The sequence below is a fragment of the Nicotiana tabacum genome, chromosome 17 (genome assembly GCF_000715075.1).
Source record: "Nicotiana tabacum cultivar K326 chromosome 17, ASM71507v2, whole genome shotgun sequence".
Classification (NCBI taxonomy): domain Eukaryota; kingdom Viridiplantae; phylum Streptophyta; class Magnoliopsida; order Solanales; family Solanaceae; genus Nicotiana; species Nicotiana tabacum.
In genome coordinates, this window is record NC_134096.1 from 53,250,421 (window position 1) to 53,274,703 (window position 24,283).

The following is a 24,283-nucleotide window of genomic DNA, read 5'->3' on the forward strand; positions in this document are numbered from 1 at the left end:
AAGGTAACAAATGCACTAATTATTGTATATAAATATATAAATATACTTTATTATGTAACAATACTTGGTAAATACGGGGCCTAAAGGCATGGCTTTATTGGCCTTAACCTATGGTCGGCCCGTATATGACTCATGTCATATTCTTACACTAAACCACAACTAATTTATACATATTTCACATTAGTTTATTGTTCAATCATGATAAGTTAATACATTCGATGTAAATATCGTGTGTGCGGGTTAATGTTTTACTAAATTACTTCTCCCAAAAGTTCTCATATACCCGTTCCACAATTCCACCCCCGCCCACGTCGCTTCTAAAACGTCCTAGACCAATTCCAAGTAGTTATCACTTTTTTTCCTTTTTCTTTTCTCTTTGCTTCACAAGTAAAAGCCTGTTATATGTTGTATTATATTATCTTCATGTCCAAGCCTCCATTAATTAGCCTCCTCCCCACGTTTCTCTCATTATTCATCATCTTTTCTCTTCCCTTTCGATCCTTTTTTCCTTCAATACTACTCCTCTCCTACTATTTAACGTCCTCCTCTTAATATTCTACCTTCCAACCATTTTGTCTTGAAATTTTAGTACTATTGACAGTTGGGGTTTTATTCTGGTCTTTATTTATTAGGTTTGGAATTTTAAAAAAAAATTGTCAGTGCAGTTAATTATGACCCAGTGTCCTGTTCAATTCATTTTGTTAACTTAATTGCATTCAATATTTTCATCTTCAAAGTTTTTCTGTTGGCAATTACAATGGCAATTGAGCTGTGTTCATCTGATGAGTCATCTATAATGAGTCCAGCTCGGATCTCCTTCGATATTTCACAAACAGACTATGTTCCTGTTGAGCAACACATTAGATCAACTTCATCTTCCTCTAGTATTGATTTTGATTTTTGCGTTTTTCGCGAAAGCTTTGATCTTGAATCTTCGTCAGCTGATGAGCTTTTCTTTGATGGAAAGATTTTACCAATTGAAATTAAGAGAAGAATTTCGTCTGCTCCACTTAAAAAAATAGAGCAACGTCCAATACCACCCCCTCCTCTGCCTCCATGCAAGAATAGTAGTAACACTAACACTAGCAATATTCTTGATAATGGCAAAATTAGCTCGAATTTGAAGAATGAAAATTCAATCGAAAATAAAACAGGAGGGGTTCTTGAATCAATAGATGAAAAGCAGAGTTCAAAGTCATTTTGGAGATTCAAGAGAAGTAGTAGCTTAAATTGTGGGAATGGTTATGCAAGAACTTTATGTCCATTGCCACTTTTATCAAGAAGCAATTCAACTGGTTCAACTCCAAGTGTGAAGCGTAATTCGTCATCATCAAAGGATAATTTAAGTCACAAGCAGCATTCTCAGAGACACTTTTCAAAATCAGTGTCATCTAATAATTGTCAAAAGCCTCCATTGAAGAAAGTTCCATACAACAATGGAGTTAAATTCAGCCCAGTACTAAATGTCCCTTCGGCAAGTTTGTTTGGTTTAAGTTCTTTCTTTTCAAGTGGCAAGGAAAAGAACAAGAAGAAGTGATTAATTAATGGACATGATTGCTTTATTAGTTTCCAAAATAAGAAAGGTTTGATTTGTTACTTTTTTCCTTAGATTAACATGATTGAGAATTGAGAAGGAAAAAATGTGGAGAGAAAGGATAAGTACTGGGGCCAAAAGTATGGAGCATAATACATTCCATGCCACATGCTTTTTTTCTTTTTCTTTGGGAGTTGTGGGTGACAAGAAATAACAGGTAATATTTGCTATCAAAGGGCCTGTCCCATTATATGCTTTAATTTGTTTTTGTGCTTTTGGTTGCCTACACATGCATTTAACTCTCTGTGATTCGAATTTGGTTCCTTACTTTTCGTTTACTGATTCTATCAGAGATAAGACTAAGACAAAAAGTTGGGACTTATAAGGAGTGCTCTGAAATATTATTTTATTTTTTCTGCTCAGAATATGATGAATAAGCTTGGTTTATTTTTTAGTTTTTCTTGCTTCGAATTGCAGGATTAAGTATTTGATTCCAATATTTGGAAATACTGGTTTAATCATCAGTATTTGCAAATTGCAAATGCTTAACTTCAGTAATTGAAATACTGGTGAAATACTAAGGCTCTGTTTTAATTACACTGCCTAGTAATTACACAGTCTAGTAATTACGATGATATGTTTGTTTGTCATAATGTAATTACAGTATAATTACAAACGTACTGTTTGATTGCACAATTGTAATTACACAATTAGATTAAATTTTAAATGAAGTATTTATCGAAACTTAAAAGTTAACATAATAAATATATGCCTATAAATAATTTTTTAACATAATAAATATATGCCTATAAATAATTTTTTAAAAGTATGAATGATATTAGATTTGGTACTTAAGATGCATATTTTTTCTTGAATATACACTAATTAGTAATCATGTTTTTATAACTAATATAGTATTGATATATATTTTCCAAATTAATAATATTTAGTTTAATTAACTATAAAAACTAAAAACATACATTTTGTAAAAATATCATGGAATTCATGTTTGATAAAATAAATTAATATTTATAAATATAATGTCATAAAATGTCACGATCCGAAATTCCACCTTCGGGACCGTGATGACGCCTAACATTTCACTTGCTAGGCAAACCAACGTTAGAATAGTATTAGCCATTTTAAACAATTTAAATTAATTAATAACAAAGAAACAAATGCGGAAGTAAAGTCCGAAATGTGGTGAATAATCCGTAATAATAGTGATGTCTAAATACCATCCCAGAACTAGTGTCATAATTGCACGAGCTTCTAGAATAATACAAATAAAGGTCTGAATGAAATAAAGCTATCTGAAAGCAAACACACAGCTAAAATAAGGTAGACGGGGACTTCAGAACTGCGGACGCTGCGCAGTTATACCTCAAGTCTCCTCTGAGTAGCCGAAATCCGAGCAAGTCTATGGTACGCCATTGGGACCAACTCTGATATCTGCACAAGAAGTGCAGAGTGTAGTATCAGTACAACCGACCCTATGTACTGGTAAGTGCCGAGCCTAACCTCGATGAAGTAGTGGCGAGGCTAAGGCAGGTCACTTACATTAACCTGTACGCAATAATAGTAATAACCAAAATAATATACATAAATCAGGTAACTCATTTAAATAGTTGAAGCCAACTCAGTAGTCATAACTGTAACGATCCGACCAGTCGTTTTAAAGGTTATCGCCCCATTCTCCTATTTACTGCTCATTCTGTGCTTTATAGATTCGGGTCCGATGAGATTTTATAATGAATTGGAATACTTAGTTCCAAAGTTTTAAAGCTTAAGTTTAAATAGTTATCGGATGTCAAATTATGTGCAAACGACCCCAGAATAGCATTTGGATGATTCTAACAGCTCAGTATGGTGATTTTGGACTTAGGTGCATGTTCGAAATTTTATTTGGAAGTCCGTAGTTAAATTAGGCTTGAAATGGCTAAAATAGTAATTTAAGTTTGGAAGTTTGACCGGGGAGTTGACTTTTTGATATAGGGGTCGGAAGCCAGTTCTGAAAATTTTAACAGCTCCGTTATGTCATTTATGACTTGTGTTCAAAATTTGAGGTCAATCGGATTTGATTTGATAGGTTTCGACATCGTTTGTAGAAATTGAAAGTTTCAAAGTTCATTAGGCTTGAATCTATGTGTGATTCTTGCTTTTAGTGTTGTTGGATGTGATTTGAAGACTCGACTAAGTCCGTATGATATTTTAGGACTTGTTGGTATATTTGGTTTAGGTCCCGAGGCCGATGGTAAGTTTCGGATGGTTAACTGATCAAAAGTTGGACTTAAAAAGCTGCTGCAAATTTCTTCTACTAGATATGCAGAAATCGAAGCCCAGAAATCAAGCCCAGAAAATCGATCCATGATCGAAGGCAGGCTCGAGGGCCATGATCGAATGTAGGCTCGAGGGCCATGATCGAAGATAAAGCTCGAGGGCCATGATCGAAGGCAGGCTCGAGGTCCATGATCGAAGGCCCAGGATCGAGGGCCATAAAGATTGAAGCCATGATCGATACCCAAGATCGATGGCTGCCTCGGCAGTTTATAAAACTGGGAATTTCGTCTCATTTGTCATTTTTGACGAACTTGAGCTTGAGCAGAAGCGTTGTTTGTCAGATTTTCAAGGAAAAATATTTGGGTAAGTGATTCTAACTCGGATTTGGTCAATATACACAAATATATCATTGTTTTACCATTTAATTAGTGTATTGAGATGGAAATTTGGGAAAATTTTAGAAATCTCATAAAAACGAATTTTTGAGATTTCGGAGTCGGATTTGAGTGAAACTGGTATGGTTGGATTCGTAATTGAATGGGTTGTCATATTTTACAAGTTTCGCCGGATTTCGAGACGTGGGCCCCATGGGCGAATTTTGAGCTAATTTCAGATTTTATTGAAAAATATAATATTTTCTTATGAAATTGATTTCTATAATTTTTGTTGATTGTATCGAATTAATTATGACTAGATACGAGTCAATCGGAGTCAGAAAATCGAGGAAAAGGTATACTACTTGGTTAAATTGGAGCAAGTCGAGGTAAGTGACATGTCTAATCTTGTGTGGGGAAATTTCCCCTAGGATTGGTATTGATGTGATAATTGTAATGTAATGAAAGTCGTGTACACGAGGTGACGAGTGTGTACACAGGTTAAATGTGAAAGATCATGTTTTTAAATTGTGTAGATCATTGTTGCATATTCATTAAATTATTAAATCTTGTTATATTCTCCATCATTGATTTGATTTATATACTTTAAATTTGTTGACCTTCTCCTACTAATTATTTTTACCTGTTAGCTGAAACTTGATTTCTTTTATTCGGTGTATTATTTGAAGGTGAAATTTCTTTAATTTCAAATATTATTAAAAATAAAGTTTTTTACATTTAAAATTTTGATATTCAAAACAAGGTAGTAAATTTGTGAATTATTATATTTGCTGAATATTTTGTGAGATTTTCGTACTAATTGTGATGAAGCCATAAGCTGTTTATTGTGGAAAAATATTATCATGGAAAAATATTATCATGAATTGTTTTGGCATGAGCCGTGAGCTCTTTATTATGGAAAAATATTGTTGTTGATTTATTTTGGCAAATTAAAATATTTGGGCACTTGAGGTGCAAATTATGACATATTGTAATATTGATAAGCGTGCGGTGGTATAAGGTTTGGGTGTTGAAACACATGCGGTCAGATAAGGGTGGCTTGATACGCATGGCTAGTAGGGAAAACTACTAGAAGTCATGCGGTGTGATAAGTATGGCTAAAACGCGGGATGTTATTTCGGGAAAAATATTTTCTTTAAAATAAATTGTGAAGGCTCCAGTGGTGATATAAGGAAATGAGATATTGTAAATTTATTTATGATTTGGGACTACGAGGCGGTACCTCGGGAGTGCCCTTGTTTGATATTGATTTATGGCCGCAGTTGCCTTTGATTATTGTTGTGATTTTCTCGCAAGTTGAAAAGAATTCTATTTTGTTTCCACGAGGTATTAATTGCTATTCTTTGGTGTAATTAAATGGTAACATACTAGTTGATTTATTTTCATTGTCATTTTATCTTATTATATTGTTAAACATTTTACCATGCCATTATTTATTTTCCACTAGGGCCTGACCTGACCTCGTCACTACTCTACCGAGGTTAGGCTTGGCACTTAGTGGGTACCAATGTGGTGTACTCATACTACGCTTATGCACATCTTTTATCCAGGTACATTTTACCAGCCCAAACATCAGTGAGTTACCTGTGTACGGAGACTTCGAGGTATATCTTCCAGCGTCCGCAGACTCCGGAGTCCCCTTCTATCATTATCATGTTGCTTCTTTATTTTCTTTAAACCTTGATATATAGATACATTGGAGATAAATTCTTAGAAGCTTGTGAGTTATTTCTACCGATTTTTTGGCGTTGTAATTATTTGAATTGTATTTTATTTATTTCAGATATCTATTATTATTCCGCATTGATAGGCTTACCTAGTCTTAGAGACTAGGTGCCATCACGACCTCCTACGGAAGGAATTTGGTGTCGTGACAAGTTTGTATCAGAGCTCTAAGTTCATATGTGTTATGAGTCACAAGCAGGTTTAGTAGAGTCTTGCGGATCGGTACGGAGACGTCTGTACTTATCTTCAGGAGGCTATGGAACTGTTAGGAAAATATTCACTTCTTTGATTCCTTATCGTGCGCAATTGTTGACTTCAAAGTTCTAAACCATTATCTTTCTATTCTCTCACAGATGGTGAGGACACGCACAACTGGGTCCGATGATCAGACACTCGCGCCCCCTATTGGAGCCGCAAGAGGTCGAGGCAGAGGCTGAGGAAGACCACGTAGTGCATCCAGAGCACCTGCACGAGCTGTTGCAGCAGAGCCACCAGTAACTCTAGTTGGAGAGCAGGCACCTGAGACGCCTGTTACTACTCCTACACTTCAGGAGACTCTTGCCTAGTTTTTGAGCATGTTTGGCACTCTAGCTTAGGCAGGGTTAATTCCACTTGCTGCTGCCATATCTCAGGCCGGGAGAGGAGCAAAAAATCCCGTCGCCCGTACTCCAGAACCACGAGCCCAAGTTGACCATGCCCAGAGGTTATACCAGTGCAACCAGTTGTCTCAGTTCGGCCTGAGATTATGACAGTGGTTTCAAAGGGAGAGAAGCTCACGCTCGAGAGGTACAATAAGTACCACCCTCCCACTTTCAGCGGTTTAGCTTCAGAGGATGCTCAGGGTTTTCTAGAAGAATGTCACCGTATCCTTCATACTATGGGTATTGAGGATTCTAGTAGGGTTTCTTTCATGGCATTCCAGTTTAGAGGAGCAGCCTACCAGTGGTGGTGGGTATATGAGTTGGATAGTCCCGCTGAGGCATCTTCACTCACTTTGACTCAATTTTAAAATATGTTCTTAAGGGAGTATATTCCTCAGAGTCTTACAGATGCATGGCGCTCAGAGTTTGAGCAGTTGCGCTAGGGTTCTATGATTGTGTTAGAGTATGCGGTCCGATTTAGTGAGTTGGCTAGGCATGCACCAACCTTAGTTGCTACTGTTCGAGAGTGGGTTCACAGATTTATTGAGGGTCTCCACCCTAGTATCAGATTCAATATGGCCCGAGAGCTAGAGATGGACATCACATACCAACAAGTGGTGCCAATTGCTAGTAGATTGGAAGGTAAGCGGACTCGGGAGAGGGAAGAGAGGGAAGCTAAGAGACCCCGAGATTCTGGCACATATAATAATTCTCGTGCCCCAATTGCAGCCCGTCATGGTAGAGGTTATGTGAGACGTCCTATTCATTTAGCACTTCCAGCTTCTAGTGGTATTCCGGCTACTCCCAGACCTCAGGTTCCATATTATGCACCACCAGTGTCTTCTGTACCTCCTGTATGGGGTGCTTTCAGCGGGCAGTCTAGTCGATCAGGCCCGAGCCAGTCCCATCTGCCATGTCCTCCGAGGGCTTGTTTTGAGTGTGGTGACACTCGTCATATTATGAGAGATTGCTCCAGATTTAGGAAGGGTGCACCTCCACAGATTTCTCATGCCCCACATATTCCATAGGGCCCTCGGGCTTCTCAGGCAATGATTTCTGCACCAATTGCCACTCCACCTGCACAGCCAGCTAGAGATGGAGGTCGGTCAGCTAGAGGTCTTCCTAGAGGGGGAGGTCATGCCAGGTATTATGCCCTTCCTTCTAGGACAAAGGCCGTTGTATCCGATTCTGTTATCACAGGTATTATTCTGGTCTTTTATAGAAATGCATCAGTCTTATTTGATCGAGGCTCCACTTATTCTTATGTGTCATCTTATTTTGCCCCGTATTTGGACGTATCACGTGATTCCTTGAGTTCTTCTATTTATGTATCTATACCCGTGGGTGAACCTATTATTGTGGACTGTGTGTATCAGTCGTGTTTAATTGCTATCAGTGGTTTTGAGACCAGGGCGGATTTATTATTGCTCAGTATGGTGGATATTGATATTATTTTAGGCATGGACTGGTTGTCACCATATCACACTATTCTTGATTGTTACGCTAAGACAGTGACGTTGGCTATGCCAGGTCTACCACGGCTAGAGTAGAGACGTACCTCGGATTATGTTCCTAGTGGGGTTGTTTCATTTCTTAAAGCTCAACGAATGGTTAAGAAGGGGTGTGATGCGTATCTGGCCTAGGTGAGAGATGTTAGTATTTATACTCCTAACGTGGAGTCAGTTCCTGTAGTAAGGGATTTTCCTAATGTATTTCCAGCGGATCTTCCGGGTATGCCATCCGACAGAGATATTGACTTTGGCATTGATTTTTTATCGGGTACTTAGCCCATTTCTATTCCACTATATCGTATGGCCCTAACAGAGTTGAAAGAATTAAAAGAACAGTTACAGGAGTTTCTTGATAAGGGTTTCATTCGACCCAGTGTACCGCCTTGGGGTGCTCCTGTCTTATTTGTAAAGAAGAAGGATGGTTCTATGCGGATGTGTATTGATTACCGCCAGCTGAACAAGGTTATAATGAAGAACAGGTATCCATTAACACGTATTTATGACCTATTTGATCAGTTTCAGGGTGCCAGAGTGTTTTCCTTGGTTTGGCAGGGTATTATAGCTGATTCGTAGAGGGTTTCTCTTCTATTTTTTTCACCTATGACTAAATTGATCTAGAAGGGTGCTCCATTCAGGTGGACCGAGGAATGTGAGGAGAGCTTCCAAAAGCTCAAGACAGCTTTGACTACAACATCAATATTGGTATTACCTACAGGTTCAGGGTCTTATACTGTGTATTGTGATGTGTCGCTTATTGGTCTCGGCGCAGTGTTGATGCAAGACGGTAGGGTAATTTCCTACGCGTCCAGACAGTTAAAGGTACATGAGAAGAATTATCCGGTCTACGACCTTGAGTTAGCAACTATTGTTCATGCCTTGAAGCTTTGGCGGCATTATTTGTACAGTGTCCATTGTGTGGTCTACACCGATCACTAGAGTCTACAGCATATGTTTAAACAGAAGGATCTTAATTTGCGGCAGCGGAGATGGTTGGAGTTGCTGAAGGATTATGATATCACCATTCTCTATTATCCCAGAAAGGCCAATGTAGTGGCCGATGCCTTGAGTCATAAGGCGGAGAGTTTGGGAAGCTTAGCATATTTACCGGTAGCAAAGAGGCATTTAACTTTGGATGTTCAGGCCTTGGCCAACCAGTTTGTCAGGTTGGATATTTCTAACCCGTGCCGAGTTTTGGCTTGTGTGGTTTCTCAGTCTTCTTTTTATGATCGTATGAGGAGCGTCAGTATGATGACCCTCATCTTCTTGTCTTTAAGGACACATTTCAGCACGGTGATGCCAAAAAAGTCACTATTGGAGATGACGATGTATTACGGATGCAGGGCAGGCTATGTGTGCCTAATGTAGATGGCTTGCGTGAGTTTATTCTCTAGGAGGCTCACATTTTGCGATACTCCAATCATCCGGGTCCTACAAAGATGTATCAGGACTTGAGACAACACTATTGGTGGAGGCGGATGAAGAAAGACATAGTGGAGTATGTAGCTCGGTGTCTAAATTGTCAACAGGTGAAATATGAGCATCAGCGACCAGGTGGATTGCTTCAGAAGTTAGAAATTCCAGAATGCAAATGGAAGTGGATCACTATGGATTTCATTGTTGGGCTCCCACAGACTCAGAGGAAGTTCTATGCAGTTTGGGTGATTGTGGATAGGTTGACCAAGTCATCTCATTTCGTTCCTGTGATGACTACCTACTCTTCCGAGCAGTTGGCTCGAATCTATATTTACGATATTGTCAGACTTCACGGTGTACCGGTATCTATCATCTCTGACCGGGGGTACACAGTTTACCTCACGGTTTTGGAGGGATGTACAGCGAGAGTTGGGTACTCACATGGAGTTGAGTATAACATTTCACCCTTAGACAGATGGGCAGTCCGAATGCACTATTCAGATATTGGAAGATATTTTTCGTGCATGTGTGATAGATTTTGGGGGTGCTTGGGATTAGTTTTTACCACTTGCGGAGTTTGCTTACAACAACAGTTATCATTCGAGCATTCAGATGGCGCCATATAAGGCTTTATATGGCAGGCGGTGCCGGTCTCCAACGGGTTGGTAAGAACCGGGCAAGGCTAGGCTATTGGGTACAGACTTGGTTCAGGATGCCTTGGAAAAGGTTAAATTGATTCAGGATCGATGTCGTACAGCCCAATCTAGACAGAGGAGTTATGCGGATCGGAAGGTTTGTGATGTTGCATTCATGGTTGGTGAGCGGGCCCTGCTCTGGGTTTCGCCTACGAAGGGTGTGATGAGGTTCGGGAAGAAGGGAAATTTGAGCCCTAGGTATATTAGGCCTTTTGAGATTCTTGAAACAGTTGGAGAGATGGTTTACCAACTTGCACTACCACCTAGCCTCTCTATAGTTCATCCTGTATTCCATGTTTTTATGCTCCGAAAGTATCACGGCGATCCGTCTCATGTGTTAAACTTCAGTTCAGTTCAGTTGGACAAGGATCTATCTTATGTTGAGGAACCAGTGGTTGTTTTGGACAGGCAGGTTCAAAAGTTGAGGTCAAAGAACATTGCTTCCGCGAAGGTGTAGTGGAGAGGGAAACCATAAGGAGAAGCTACTTGGGAGACTGAGCGGGAGATTCAGAACAAATATTCACACATATTTGAGACTCCAGGTATAATTCTAAACCCGTTCGAGGACGAACCTTTGTTTGAGAGGGGAAGGAGGTAACGACCTGGCCAGTCATTTTAAAAGTTGTAGCCTTATTCCCTTATTTACTGCTCATTCTATGATTTATAACTGTTATGTGACTTGCCGGGGTAATTGGTTCGGGTCCGGTGAGATTTTAGAATGAATTGGAACACTTAGTTTCAAAGTTTTAAAGCCTAAGTTCAAATAGTGACCGGATATCGAATTATGTGCAAACGACCTCGGAATAGAATTTGGATGATTCCAACATCTCTGTGTGGTGATTTTGGACTTAGGAGCGTGTTCGAAATTTTATTTGGAAGTCCGTAGTTAAATTAGGCTTGAAATGGCTAAAATAGTAATTTAAGTTTGGAAGCTTGACCGGAGAGTTGACTTTTTGATAAATGGGTCGGAAGCCAGTTCTGAAAATTTTCACAGCTCCGTTATGTCATTTATGACTTGTTTTCAAAATTTGAGGTCAACCGGACTTGATTTGATAGGTTTCGACATCGTTTGTAGAAATTGAAAGTTTCAAAGTTCATTAGGCTTGAATCTATGTGTGATTCTTGCTTTTAGTGTTGTTGGATGTGATTTGAAGCCTCGACTAAGTCCGTATAATTTTTTAGGACTTGTTGGTATATTTGGTTTAGGTCCCGAGGGCTGATGGTAAGTTTCAGATGGTTAACTGATCAAAAGTTGGACTTAAAAAGCTGCTGCAATTTTCTTCTGCTGGATATGCAGAAATCGAAACCCAGAAATCAAGCCCAGAAAATTGAGCCATGATCGAAGGCAGGCTCGAGGGCCATGATCGAATGTAGGCTCGAGGGCCATGATCGAAGGCAAGGCTCGTGGGCCATGATCGAAGGTAAAGTTCGAGGGCCATGATCGATGGCCATAAAGATCGAAGCCATGATTGATACCCAAGAACAATGCCTGCCTCGGCAGTTTATAAATTTGGGGATTTCGTCTCATTTGTCATTTTTGACGAACTTGAGCTTGAGCAGAAACGATGTTTGTCAGATTTTCAAGGAAAACTATTTGGGTAAGTGATTCTAACTCGGATTTGGTAAATATACACGAATATATCATTGTTTTCACCATTTAATTAGTGTATTGAGATGGAAGTTTGGGAAAAATTTCGAAATCTCATAAAAATAAATTTTTGAGATTTCGATGTCAATTCGGAGTCGGATTTGAGTGAAACTGATATGGTTGGATTCGTAATTGAATGGGTTATCGTATTTTACAAGTTTTGCCAGATTCCGAGACGTGGGCCTCACAGGCAAATTTTAAGCTAATTTCAGATTTTATTGAAAAATGTAATATTTTCTTATGAAATTGATTCCTATAATTTTAATTGATTGGATCGAATTAATTATGACTAGATACGAGTCGATCGGAGTCAGTATAACCGACCCCATGTACTGGTAAGTGCCGAGCCTAACCTCGACGAAGTAGTGACGAGGCTAAGGCAGGTCACTTACATTAACCTGTACGCAATAATAGTAATAACCACAATAATATAAATAAATCAGGTAACTCATTTAAATAGTTGAATCCAACTCAGCGGTAATAACTGTAACAACCCGACCAGTCGTTTTAAAAGTTATAGCCCCATTCTCCTATTTACTGCTCATTCTGTGCTTTATAATTGTTATGTGACTTCCCGGGGTAATTGATTCGGGTCCGATGAGATTTTTGAATGAATTGGAATACTTAGTTCCAAAGTTTTAAAGCTTAAGTTCAAATATTGATCGGATGTCGAATTATGTGCAAATGACCCCAGAATAGAATTTGGATGATTCCAACAGCTCTGTATGGTGATTTTGGACTTAGGAGTGTGTTCGAAATTTTATTTGGAAGTTCATAGTTAAATTAGGCTTGAAATGGTTAAAATAGTAATTTAAGTTTGGAAGATTGACCAGGGAGTTGACTTTTTGATATAGGGGTTGGAAGCCAGTTTTGAAAATTTTCACAGCTCCATTATGTCATATATGACTTGTGTTCAAAATTTGAGGTCAATCGGACTTGATTTGATAAGTTTCGACATCGTTTGTAGAAATTGAAAGTTTCAAAGTTTATTAGGCTTGAATCTATGTGTGATTCTTGTTTTTAGTATTGTTGGATGTGATTTAAAGACTCGACTAAGTCCGTATGATGTTTTAGGACTTGTTGGTATATTTGGTTGAGTTCCCGAGGGCCTCGGGTGAGTTTCGGATGGTTAACAGATCAAAAGTTGGACTTAAAAAGCTGCTGCAATTTTCTTCTGCTGGAAATGCAGAAATCGAAGCCCAAACATCGAGCCCAGAAAATTGAGCCAAGATCGAAGGCATGCTCGAGTGCCATGATTGAAGGCAGGCTCGAGGGCCATGATCGAAGGCAAAGCTCGAGGGCCAAGACCAAAGGCAGGCTCGAGGGCCATGATCGAAGGCAGGCTCGAAGGCCATGATTGAAGGCTAATGATCGAGGGCCCATGATCGAGGCCCAGGACCGAGGCCAGGATCGAGGGCCATAAATATCGAAGCCATGATCAATACCCAAGATCGATGGCTGCCTCGACAGTTTATAAAACTGGGAATTTCGTCCCATTTGCCATTTCTAACGAACTTGAGCTTGAGCAGAAACGATTTTTGTGAGATTTTCAAGGAAAAACATTTGGGTATGTGATTCTAACTCGTATTTGGTCAATATACATGAATATATCATTGTTTTCACCATTTAATTAGTGTATTGAGATGAAAATTTGGGAAAAGTTTAGAAATCTCATAAAAACGAATTTTTGAGATTTCGGTGTCGATTCAGAGTCGCATTTGAGTGAAACTGGTATGGTTGGTCTCGTAATTGAATTGGTTGTCGGATTTTATAAGTTTTTCCGGATTCCGAGACGTGGGCCCCACGGGCAAATTTTGAGCTAATTTCGGATTTTATTGAAAAATATAGTATTTTCTTATGAAATTGATTCCTATAATTTTTGTTGGCTGTATCGAATTAATTATGACTAGAAACGACTCGATCGGAGTCGTAAAATCTAGGAAAAGGCATACTACTTAGTTAAATTGGAGCTGGTCGAGATAAGTGACTTGTCTAACCTTGTGTGGGGGAAATTTTCCCTATGATTGGTATTGATGTGATAATTGTAATGTGATAAAAGTCGTGTACACGAGGTGACGAGTGTGTACACGGGCTACATGTGAAATATCATGTTTTTAAATTGTGTAGATCACTGTTGCATATTCATTAAATTATTAAATCTTGTTATATTCTCCATCATTGATTTGATTTATATACTTTAAATTTGTTTGACCTTCTCCTGCTAATTGTTTTTACCTGTTAGCTAAAATTTGGTTTCTTTTATTCGGTGTATTATTTGAAGGTGAAATTTCTTTAATTTCAAATATTATTAAAAATGAAGTATTTTACATTTTAAAATTTGATATATAAAACAAGGTAGTAAATTTGTGAATTATTATATTTGCTGAATATTTTGTGAGATTTTCGTACTAATTGTGATGAAGTTGTGAGCTCTTTATTGTGGAAATCTATTATCATGAATTATTTTGGCATGAGCCGTGAGCTCTTTATTAGGGAAATATATTGTTGTTGATTTATTTTGGCAAATTGAAATATTTGGGCACTTGAGGTGCAAATTATGATATATTGTAATATTGATAAGAATGAGGTGGTATAAGGTTTGGGTGTTGAAATGCATGCGGTGAGATAAGGGCGGCTTGATACGCATGGCTAGTAGGGAAAACTACTAGAAGTCATGCGGTGTGATAAGGATGGTTAAACGCGGGATGCTATTTCGGGAAAAATATTTTCTTTAAAATAAATTGTGAAGGCTCCAGTGGTGATATAAGGAAATGAGATATTGTTAATTTATTTATGATTTGAGACTACGAGGCGGTACCTCGGGAGTGCCCTTGTTTGATATTGATTTATGGCTGCAGTTGCCTTTGATTATTGTTGTGATTTTCTTGCAAGTTAAAAAGAATTTTGTTTTGTTTTCACGAGGTATTAATTGCTATTCTTTGGTGTAATTAAATGGTAACATACTAGTTGATTCACTTCCATTGTCATTTTACCTTATTATATTGTTAAACATTTTATTATGCCATTATTTATTTTCCAGTATGGCCTGACCTCACCTCGTCACTACTCTACCCAGGTTAACCTTGACATTTCCTGGGTACCGCTGTGGTGTACTCATACTACGCTTCTGCACATCTTTTTGTGCAGATCCAGGTATATCTTACCAGCCCAAATATCAGTGAGTTACCTGTGTACGGAGACTTCGAGGTATATCTGCCAGCGTCCGCAGACTAGGTGCCATCACGACCTCCTACGGAGAGAATTTGGGGTAGTGACAATAACCAATTATTGTTTCAATCAATTTCCGTTGCAGCGTGCAACCCTCTCCCACAATATATTCATATTCACTTTTGTTGCGGCGTGCAACCCGCTCCTCCAATATATTCATTTTAATCAATTTTGTTGCGGCATGCAACCCGATCCCCCAATATAGACTTTTAAATAAGTCTGTTGTGGCGTGCAATCCGATCCCCCAATATATTTTTACTTTCATTTCAATTGCGGCATGGAACCCGCTCCTCCAATAATATGATTTACCAATTCTTATAAAAGAAATTACTTCAATAAATGCAACAATTAATATGGAATTATAGGACAAGAAGCATATAATAATTATGATTTATTAGAAATAAGTGGTGACAAGTATCAATTAATTGTGGAAATTAAGGATGTAATAGGCATTTTAATAATTAGAATGCTAAATGTCAAGTGGCAATTAAGTCACATAAATCAACTAATCATGTAACAATTATAGCATGGATTCAAGGCATGGTATTGGGCAAATAACACGAGAGAAACAATAAATATAACAATTAATTCATGATTTAAAATGATTTATGATTTTTCAAGTAATTATGCAAACAATTAATTTGACGACGTATAGACACTCATCACCTCGCCTATACGTCGTTCACATACATTTCACATAACAAATAATTTAAGGGTTTTATTTACTCAAGTCAAGGTTAACCACGACACCTACCTCGCTTCGCAACCAAATTTCATGTTTCCAATACACCCTTGTCTCGCGAATTAGTGTCCAAAATCCTCAAATCTAGTCATAAACAATTCAATATATTCAATACAAATTGTAGGAATTAATTTCAAATGAATTTACTAATTTTCCATAGGAATTAATTCCATATGAAGGCAACCTCGCGAACGCGATGTCTTTCCTGGCTTGGCCTTTGCGAACGCGAGCTGCCTTTCGCGAACGCAAAGACAAAAATCCTCTCTGGTCATTTCCCCTTCGCGAACGCAAGGCTTCGATCGCAAACGCGAAGCTTTGCACCTCGACCCTTCGCGAACGCATGCAATTGGTCGCGAACGCGTAGCACAAAATGTGCCAATCAAAATTTTCCCATCGCGAACGCTAGGCTCCCCTCGCGAACGTGAAGGAAGAAACCAGAACAAGCATTAGAAAATTTCCAGCAGCATTCCAAGTTAAAAATTCAATCCGTTAACCATCCGGAACTCATCTGAGGCTCTCGGGACCTCAACCAAATATACCAACAAGTCCTAAAACATCATACAGACTTAGTCGAAACCTCAAATCACATCCAACAACACTAAAAACACGAATCACACATAGATTCAAGCCTAATGAACTTTGAAACTTTTAATTTCTACAAACGATGCCGGAACGTATCAAATCAAGTCCGATTAACCTCCAAATTTGCGCACAAGTCATAAATGACATAAAGGACCTATGAAAACTTTCAGAATCGGATTCTGGCCCCGATATCAAAAAGTCAACTTCATGGTGAAACTTGGCAATCTTTAGCCTTTAAATTTCTAATTTCCATTAAATGGTCATAACTTGAGCTAGGGACCGCCAAATAAAATTCCGGGGATATTCCCAAGTCCCAAATTATGATACGGACCTACCGGAACTATCAAGATACTGATCCGAATCCGTTTACTCAAAATGTTGACCAAAGTCAACTCAGTTGAGTTTTAAGGCTTTATTTCACATTTTAATCAATTTTTCATATAAAAACTTTTCGGAAAATTATACGGATTACGCACGCAAGTCGAGGAGTGATAAATAGTACTTTTCGAGGTTTTAGAACACAGAATCAATTATCATATTTAAAGATGACCCTTTTGGGTCATTACATTCTCCACCTCTAAAACAAACATTCGTCCTCGAACGGAGTTAGAAAAAGTACCCAAGCTGGTGAAAAGGTGTTGATATTTCCTCTGCATATCCGACTCGGACTCCCGGGTAGATGCCATAATCGGCTGACCTCGCCATTGCACCCGATCTAAAGGATAACTCTTAGACCTCAACCACCAGACCTGCCAGGCTAGAATAGCTATCGGCTCCTCCTCATAAGTCAAATCTTTGTCCAATTGGACTAAGCTGAAATCTAACACATGGGACGGATGACCATAATATTTTCGGAGCATAAACACGTGGAACACCGAATGAACCGCTGATAAATTAGGTGGTAATGCAAGCCTGTAGGCTACTTCACCCACTTTTTCAAGAATTTCAAAGGGTCCAATATACCTAGGGACTTGCCCTTCTTTCCGAACCTCATTACACCTTTCATAGGTGAAACCCGGAGAAATATTCTTTCTCCATCCATGAATGCAATATCACGAACCTTACGGTCGGCATAACTCTTTTGCCTAGACTGAGCTGTGCGAAGTCGATCCTGAATAACTTTCACTTTATCCAAGGCATCCTATACCAAATCGGTACCCAACAACTGAGCCTTTCCCGGTTCAAACCATCCAACTGGCGAACAACATCGACTTCCATATAATGCCTTATATGGAGCCATCTGAATGCTCGACTGGTAGCTATTATTATAAGCAAACTCCGAAGTGGCAAGAATTGATCCCAAGAACCTCCAAAGTCTATAACACAAGTGCGTAGCATATCTTCCAATATCTGAATAGTGTGCTCTGACTGTCCGTCTGTCTGTGGATGAAATGTTGTACTCAACTCAACCCGCGTGCCTAACTCATGCTGTACAGCCCTCCAGAAGTGTGAGATAAATTGCGTACCTCGATCTGAAATAATAGACACAAGCACACCGTGAAGGCAGACAATCTCACGAATGTAAATTTCAGCTAACCGCTCTGAAGAATAGGTAACTGCCACCAGAATGAAATGTGCTGACTTGGTCAACCTGTCCACAATGACCCAAACTGCATCACATTTCATCTAAGTCTGTGGGAGCCCAATAACAAAAGCCATAGTGATACGCTCCCACTTCCACTCAGGAATTTGTAACTTCTGAAGAAAACCACCAGGTGTCTCATGCTCGTACTTGACTTGTTGACAATTTAGACACCGAGCTACATATGTAACTATATCCTTCTTCATTATCCTCCACCAATAATGTTGCCGTAAATCTTGATACATTTTAGCGGCACATGGATGAATAGAATGCCTGGAATTGTGGGCCTCTTTCAGAATTAATTCATGAAGCCCATCCACATTAGCCACACAAATATGACCCTTCATTCGCAGAACTCCATCTTCCCCCACAACAACCTATTTGGCATCGCTGTGCTGCACCATGTCTTTGAGGACAAGTAAATGAGGATCATCATACTGCCGCCCTCTGATGCGCTCATATAAAGAAGACCGAGCGATTGTGCAAGCTAAAACCCGACTAGGCTCTGAAACATCTAGCCTCACTAACTGATTAACCAAAGTCTGGACATCTACAGCTAACGGTCTCTCAACAACTGGAATATAAGCAAGGCTGCCCATACTCACAACATTTCTACTCAAAGCATCGGCCACCACATTAGCCTTTCCGGGGTGATACAAAATGGTGATATCATAGTCTTTCAACAACTCCAACCATCTTCTCATCCTCAAATTGAGATCTTTTTGTTTGAACGGATACTAAAGTCTACGATGATCAGTAAATACCTCACATGAGACACCGTAGAGGTAATGCCTCCAAATCTTCAGCGCATGAACAATGGCTGCCAATTCTAAGACATGAACATGATAATTATTCTCGTAAATATTCAATTACCGCGGAGCATATGCAATCACCTTGCCATCTTGCATTAATACTCGACTAAGCCCAACGCGATATGCATCACAATACACTGTATAAGATCCTGAAATTGTGGGTAATACCAACACTGGCGCTGTAGTCAAAGCAGTCTTGAGGTTCTGAAAGCTCAACTCACACTCGTCTGACCATCTGAATGGGGAAGGGCATCCTGTACCAAATCGGTACCCAACAACCGAGCCTTTCCCGGTTCAAACCATCCAACTGGCGAACAACATCGACTTCCATATAATGCCTTATATGGAGCCATCTGAATGCTCGACTGGTAGCTATTATTATAAGCAAACTCTGAAGTGGCAAGAATTGATCCCAAGAACCTCCAAAGTCTATAACACAAGTGCGTAGCATATCTTCCAATATCTGAATAGTGTGCTCTGACTGTCCGTCTGTCTGTGGATGAAATGTTGTACTCAACTCAACCCGCGTGCCTAACTCATGCTGTACAGCCCTCCAGAAGTGTGAGATAAATTGCGTACCTCGATCTGAAATAATAGACACAAGCACACCGTGAAGGCAGACAATCTCACGAATGTAAATTTCAACTAACCGCTCTGAAGAATAGGTAACTGCCACCAGAATGAAATGTGCTGACTTGGTCACCCTGTCCACAATGACCCAAACTGCATCACATTTCCTCTAAGTCTATGGGAGCCCAATAACAAAATCCATAGTGATACGCTCCCACTTCCACTCAGGAATTTGTAACTTCTGAAGCAAACCACCAGGTGTCTGATGCTCGTACTTGACTTGTTGACAATTTAGACACCGAGCTACATATGCAACTATATCCTTCTTCATTATCCTCCACCAATAATGTTGCCGTAAATCTTGATACATTTTAGCAGCACCTGGATGAATAGAATGCCTGGAACTGTGGGCCTCTTTCAGAATTAATTCACGAAGCCCATCCACATTAGGCACACAAATATGACCCTTCATTCGCAGAACTCCATCTTCCCCCACAACAACCTATTTGGCATCGCTGTGCTGCACCATGTCTTTGAGGACAAGTAAATGAGGATCATCATACTGCCGCCCTCTGATGCGCTCATATAAAGAAGACCGAGCGATTGTGCAAGCTAAAACCCGACTAGGCTCTGAAACATCTAGCCTTACTAACTGATTAACCAAAGTCTGGACATCTACAGCTAACGGTCTCTCAACAACTGGAATATAAGCAAGACTGCCCATACTCACAACATTTCTACTCAAAGCATCGGCCACCACATTAGCCTTTCCGGGGTGATACAAAATGGTGATATCATAGTCTTTCAACAACTCCAACCATCTTCTCATCCTCAAATTGAGATCTTTTTGTTTGAACGGATACTAAAGTCTACGATGATCAGTAAATACCTCACATGAGACACCGTAGAGGTAATGCCTCCAAATCTTCAGCGCATGAACAATGGCTGCCAATTCTAAGACATGAACATGATAATTATTCTCGTAAATTTTCAATTACCGCGGCGCATGTGCAATCACCTTGCCATCTTGCATTAATACTCGACTAAGCCCAACGCGATATGCATCACAATACACTGTATAAGATCCTGAAATTGTGGGTAATACCAACACTGGCGCTGTAGTCAAAGCAGTCTTGAGGTTCTGAAAGCTCAACTCACACTCGTCTGACCATCTGAATGGGGAAGGGCATCCTGTACCAAATCGATACCCAACAACCGAGCCTTTCCCGGTTCAAACCATCCAACTGGCGAACAACATCGACTTCCATATAATGCCTTATATGGAGCCATCTGAATGCTCGACTGGTAGCTATTATTATAAGCAAACTCTGAAGTGGCAAGAATTGATCCCAAGAACCTCCAAAGTCTATAACACAAGTGCGTAGCATATCTTCCAATATCTGAATAGTGTGCTCTGACTGTCCGTCTGTCTGTGGATGAAATGTTGTACTCAACTCAACCCGCGTGCCTAACTCATGCTGTACAGCCCTCCAGAAGTGTGAGATAAATTGCGTACCTCGATCTGAAATAATAGACACAAGCACACCGTGAAGGCAGACAATCTCACGAATGTAAATTTCAGCTAACCGCTCTGAAGAATAGGTAACTGCCACCAGAATGAAATGTGCTGACTTGGTCACCCTGTCCACAATGACCCAAACTGCATCACATTTCCTCTAAGTCTATGGGAGCCCAATAACAAAATCCATAGTGATACGCTCCCACTTCCACTCAGGAATTTGTAACTTCTGAAGCAAACCACCAGGTGTCTGATGCTCGTACTTGACTTATTGACAATTTAGACATCGAGCTACATATGCAACTATATCCTTCTTTATTCTCCTCCACCAATAATGTTGCCATAAATCTTGATACATTTTAGCGGCACCTGGATGAATAGAATACCTGGAACTGTGGGCCTCTTTCAGAATTAATTCACGAAGCCCATCCACATTAGGCACACAAATATGACCCTTCATTCGCAGAACTCCATCTTCCCCCACAACAACCTATTTGGCATCGCTGTGCTGCACCATGTCTTTGAGGACAAGTAAACGAGGATCATCATACTGCCGCCCTCTGATGCGCTCATATAAAGAAGACCGAGCGATTGTGCAAGCTAAAACCCGACTAGGCTCTGAAACATCTAGCCATACTAACTGATTAACCAAAGTCTGGACATCTACAGCTAACGGTCTCTCAACAACTGGAATATAAGCAAGGCTGCCCATACTCACAACATTTCTACTCAAAGCATCGGCCACCACATTAGCCTTTCCGGGGTGATACAAAATGGTGATATCATAGTCTTTCAACAACTCCAACCATCTTCTCATCCTCAAATTGAGATCTTTTTGTTTGAACGGATACTAAAGTCTACGATGATCAGTAAATACCTCACATGAGACACCGTAGAGGTAATGCCTCCAAATCTTCAGCGCATGAACAATGGCTGCCAATTCTAAGACATGAACATGATAATTATTCTCGTAAATTTTCAATTACCGCGGCGTATATGCAATCACCTTGCCATCTTGCATTAATACTCGACTAAGCCCAACGCGATATGCATCACAATACACTGTATAAGATCCTGAAATTGTGGGTAATACCAACACTGGCGCTGTAGTCAAAGCAGTCTTGAGGTTCTGAAAGCTCAACTCACACTCGTCTGACCATCTGAATGGGGCAAGGCATCCTGTACCAAATCGGTACCCAACAACCGAGCCTTTCCCGGTTCAAACCATCCAACTGGCGAACAACATCGACTTCCATATAATGCCTTATATGGAGCCATCTGAATGCTCGACTGGTAGCTATTATTATAAGCAAACTCTGAAGTGGCAAGAATTGATCCCAAGAACCTCCAAAGTCTATAACACAAGTGCGTAGCATATCTTCCAATATCTGAATAGTGTGCTCTGACTGTCCGTCTGTCTGTGGATGAAATGTTGTACTCAACTCAACCCGCGTGCCTAACTCATGCTGTACAGCCCTCCAGAAGTGTGAGATAAATTGCGTACCTCGATCTGAAATAATAGACACAAGCACACCGTGAAGGCAGACAATCTCACGAATGTAAATTTCAGCTAACCGCTCTGAAGAATAGGTAACTGCCACCAGAATGAAATGTGCTGACTTGGTCACCCTGTCCATAATGACCCAAATTGCATCACATTTCCTCTAAGTCTATGCGAGCCCAATGACAAAATCCATAGTGATACGCTCCCACTTCCACTCAGGAATTTGTAACTTCTGAAGCAAACCACCAGGTGTCTGATGCTCGTACTTGACTTGTTGACAATTTAGACACCGAGCTACATATGCAACTATATCCTTCTTCATTATCCTCCACCAATAATGTTGCCGTAAATCTTGATACATTTTAGCGGCACCTGGATGAATAGAATGCCTGGAACTGTGGGCCTCTTTCAGAATTAATTCACGAAGCCCATCCACATTAGGCACACAAATATGACCCTTCATTCGCAGAACTCCATCTTCCCCCACAACAACCTATTTGGCATCGCTGTGCTGCACCATGTCTTTGAGGACAAGTAAATGAGGATCATCATACTGCCGCCCTCTGATGCGCTCATATAAAGAAGACCGAGCGATTGTGCAAGCTAAAACCCGACTAGGCTCTGAAACATCTAGCCTCACTAACTGATTAACCAAAGTCTGGACATCTACAGCTAACGGTCTCTCAACAACTGGAATATAAGCAAGGCTGCCCATACTCACAACATTTCTACTCAAAGCATCGGCCACCACATTAGCCTTTCCGGGGTGATACAAAATGGTGATATCATAGTCTTTCAACAACTCCAACCATCTTCTCATCCTCAAATTGAGATCTTTTTGTTTGAACGGATACTAAAGTCTACGATGATTAGTAAATACCTCACATGAGACACCGTAGAGGTAATGCCTCCAAATCTTCAGCGCATGAACAATGGCTGCCAATTCTAAGTCATGAACATGATAATTATTCTCGTGAATTTTCAATTACCGCGGCGCATATGCAATCACCTTACCATCTTGCATTAATACTCGACTAAGCCCAACGCGATATGCATCACAATACACTGTATAAGATCCTGAAATTGTGGGTAATACCAACACTGGCGCTGTAGTCAAAGCAGTCTTGAGGTTCTAAAAGCTCAACTCACACTCGTTTGACCATCTGAATGGGACATTTTTCTGGGTCATTCTGGTCAATGGGCTTGCTATAGATGAAAACCCTTCAATGAACCGATGATAATAACCTGCCAAACCTAGGAATCTCTGAATCTCAGTAACTGAAGTAGGTCTAGGCCAATTCTAAATAGCCTCAATCTTCTTAGGATCCACCTTTATGCCTTCTTCCGTTACAACATGCCCCCAAAAAGGCCACTGAGTCTAACCAAAATTCACATTTTGAAAATTTGGCATATAATTAATTATTCTTCAAAGTCTGAAGCACACTCCGAAGATGTTGTTCATGCTCTTCTCGGCTGCTGGAGTAAATCAAGATATCATCGATGATTACAACCACAAAAAAATCCAAATATGGCTTGAACACCCGATTCATCAAATCCATAAATATTGTTAGGGCATTTGTCAGCCCAGATGACATCACTAGGAATTCGTAATGCCCATACCGAGTTCGAAAAGCTGTCTTAGGGACATCAAATGCCCTAATCTTCAACTGATGGTAACCAGACCTCAAATCGATTTTCGAAAATAACTTGGCACCCTGAAGCTGATCAAATAAGTCATCAATTCTTGGCAGTAGATATTTGTTTTTTATAGTGGCCTTGTGCAACTGCCGATAATCTATAGACATTCGCATTGAACCATATTTATTCTTTATAAATAATACCGGTGCATCACAGGGTGAGTCACTGGGTCTAATGAATCCCTGATCAAGCAAGTCTTGTAAC

General features: G+C 39.8%; 1 protein-coding gene across 1 annotated transcript; it reads left to right on the forward strand.

The window, feature by feature from the left end:
- The first annotated feature begins 322 nt into the window (after positions 1-322).
- LOC107790458 (uncharacterized) lies at positions 323-1,849 on the forward strand. Its single transcript, XM_016612384.2, has one exon. The coding sequence runs from the start codon at positions 758-760 to the stop codon at positions 1,535-1,537; it is 780 nt and encodes a 259-aa protein (XP_016467870.2). The 5' UTR covers positions 323-757; the 3' UTR covers positions 1,538-1,849.
- Positions 1,850-24,283: the final 22,434 nt, after the last annotated feature.

Coding starts and splice junctions, on each gene's coding strand:
- LOC107790458 (XM_016612384.2), top strand. CDS start 758: ATGGCAATTGAGCTGTGTTCATCTGATGAGTCATCTATAATGAGTCCA.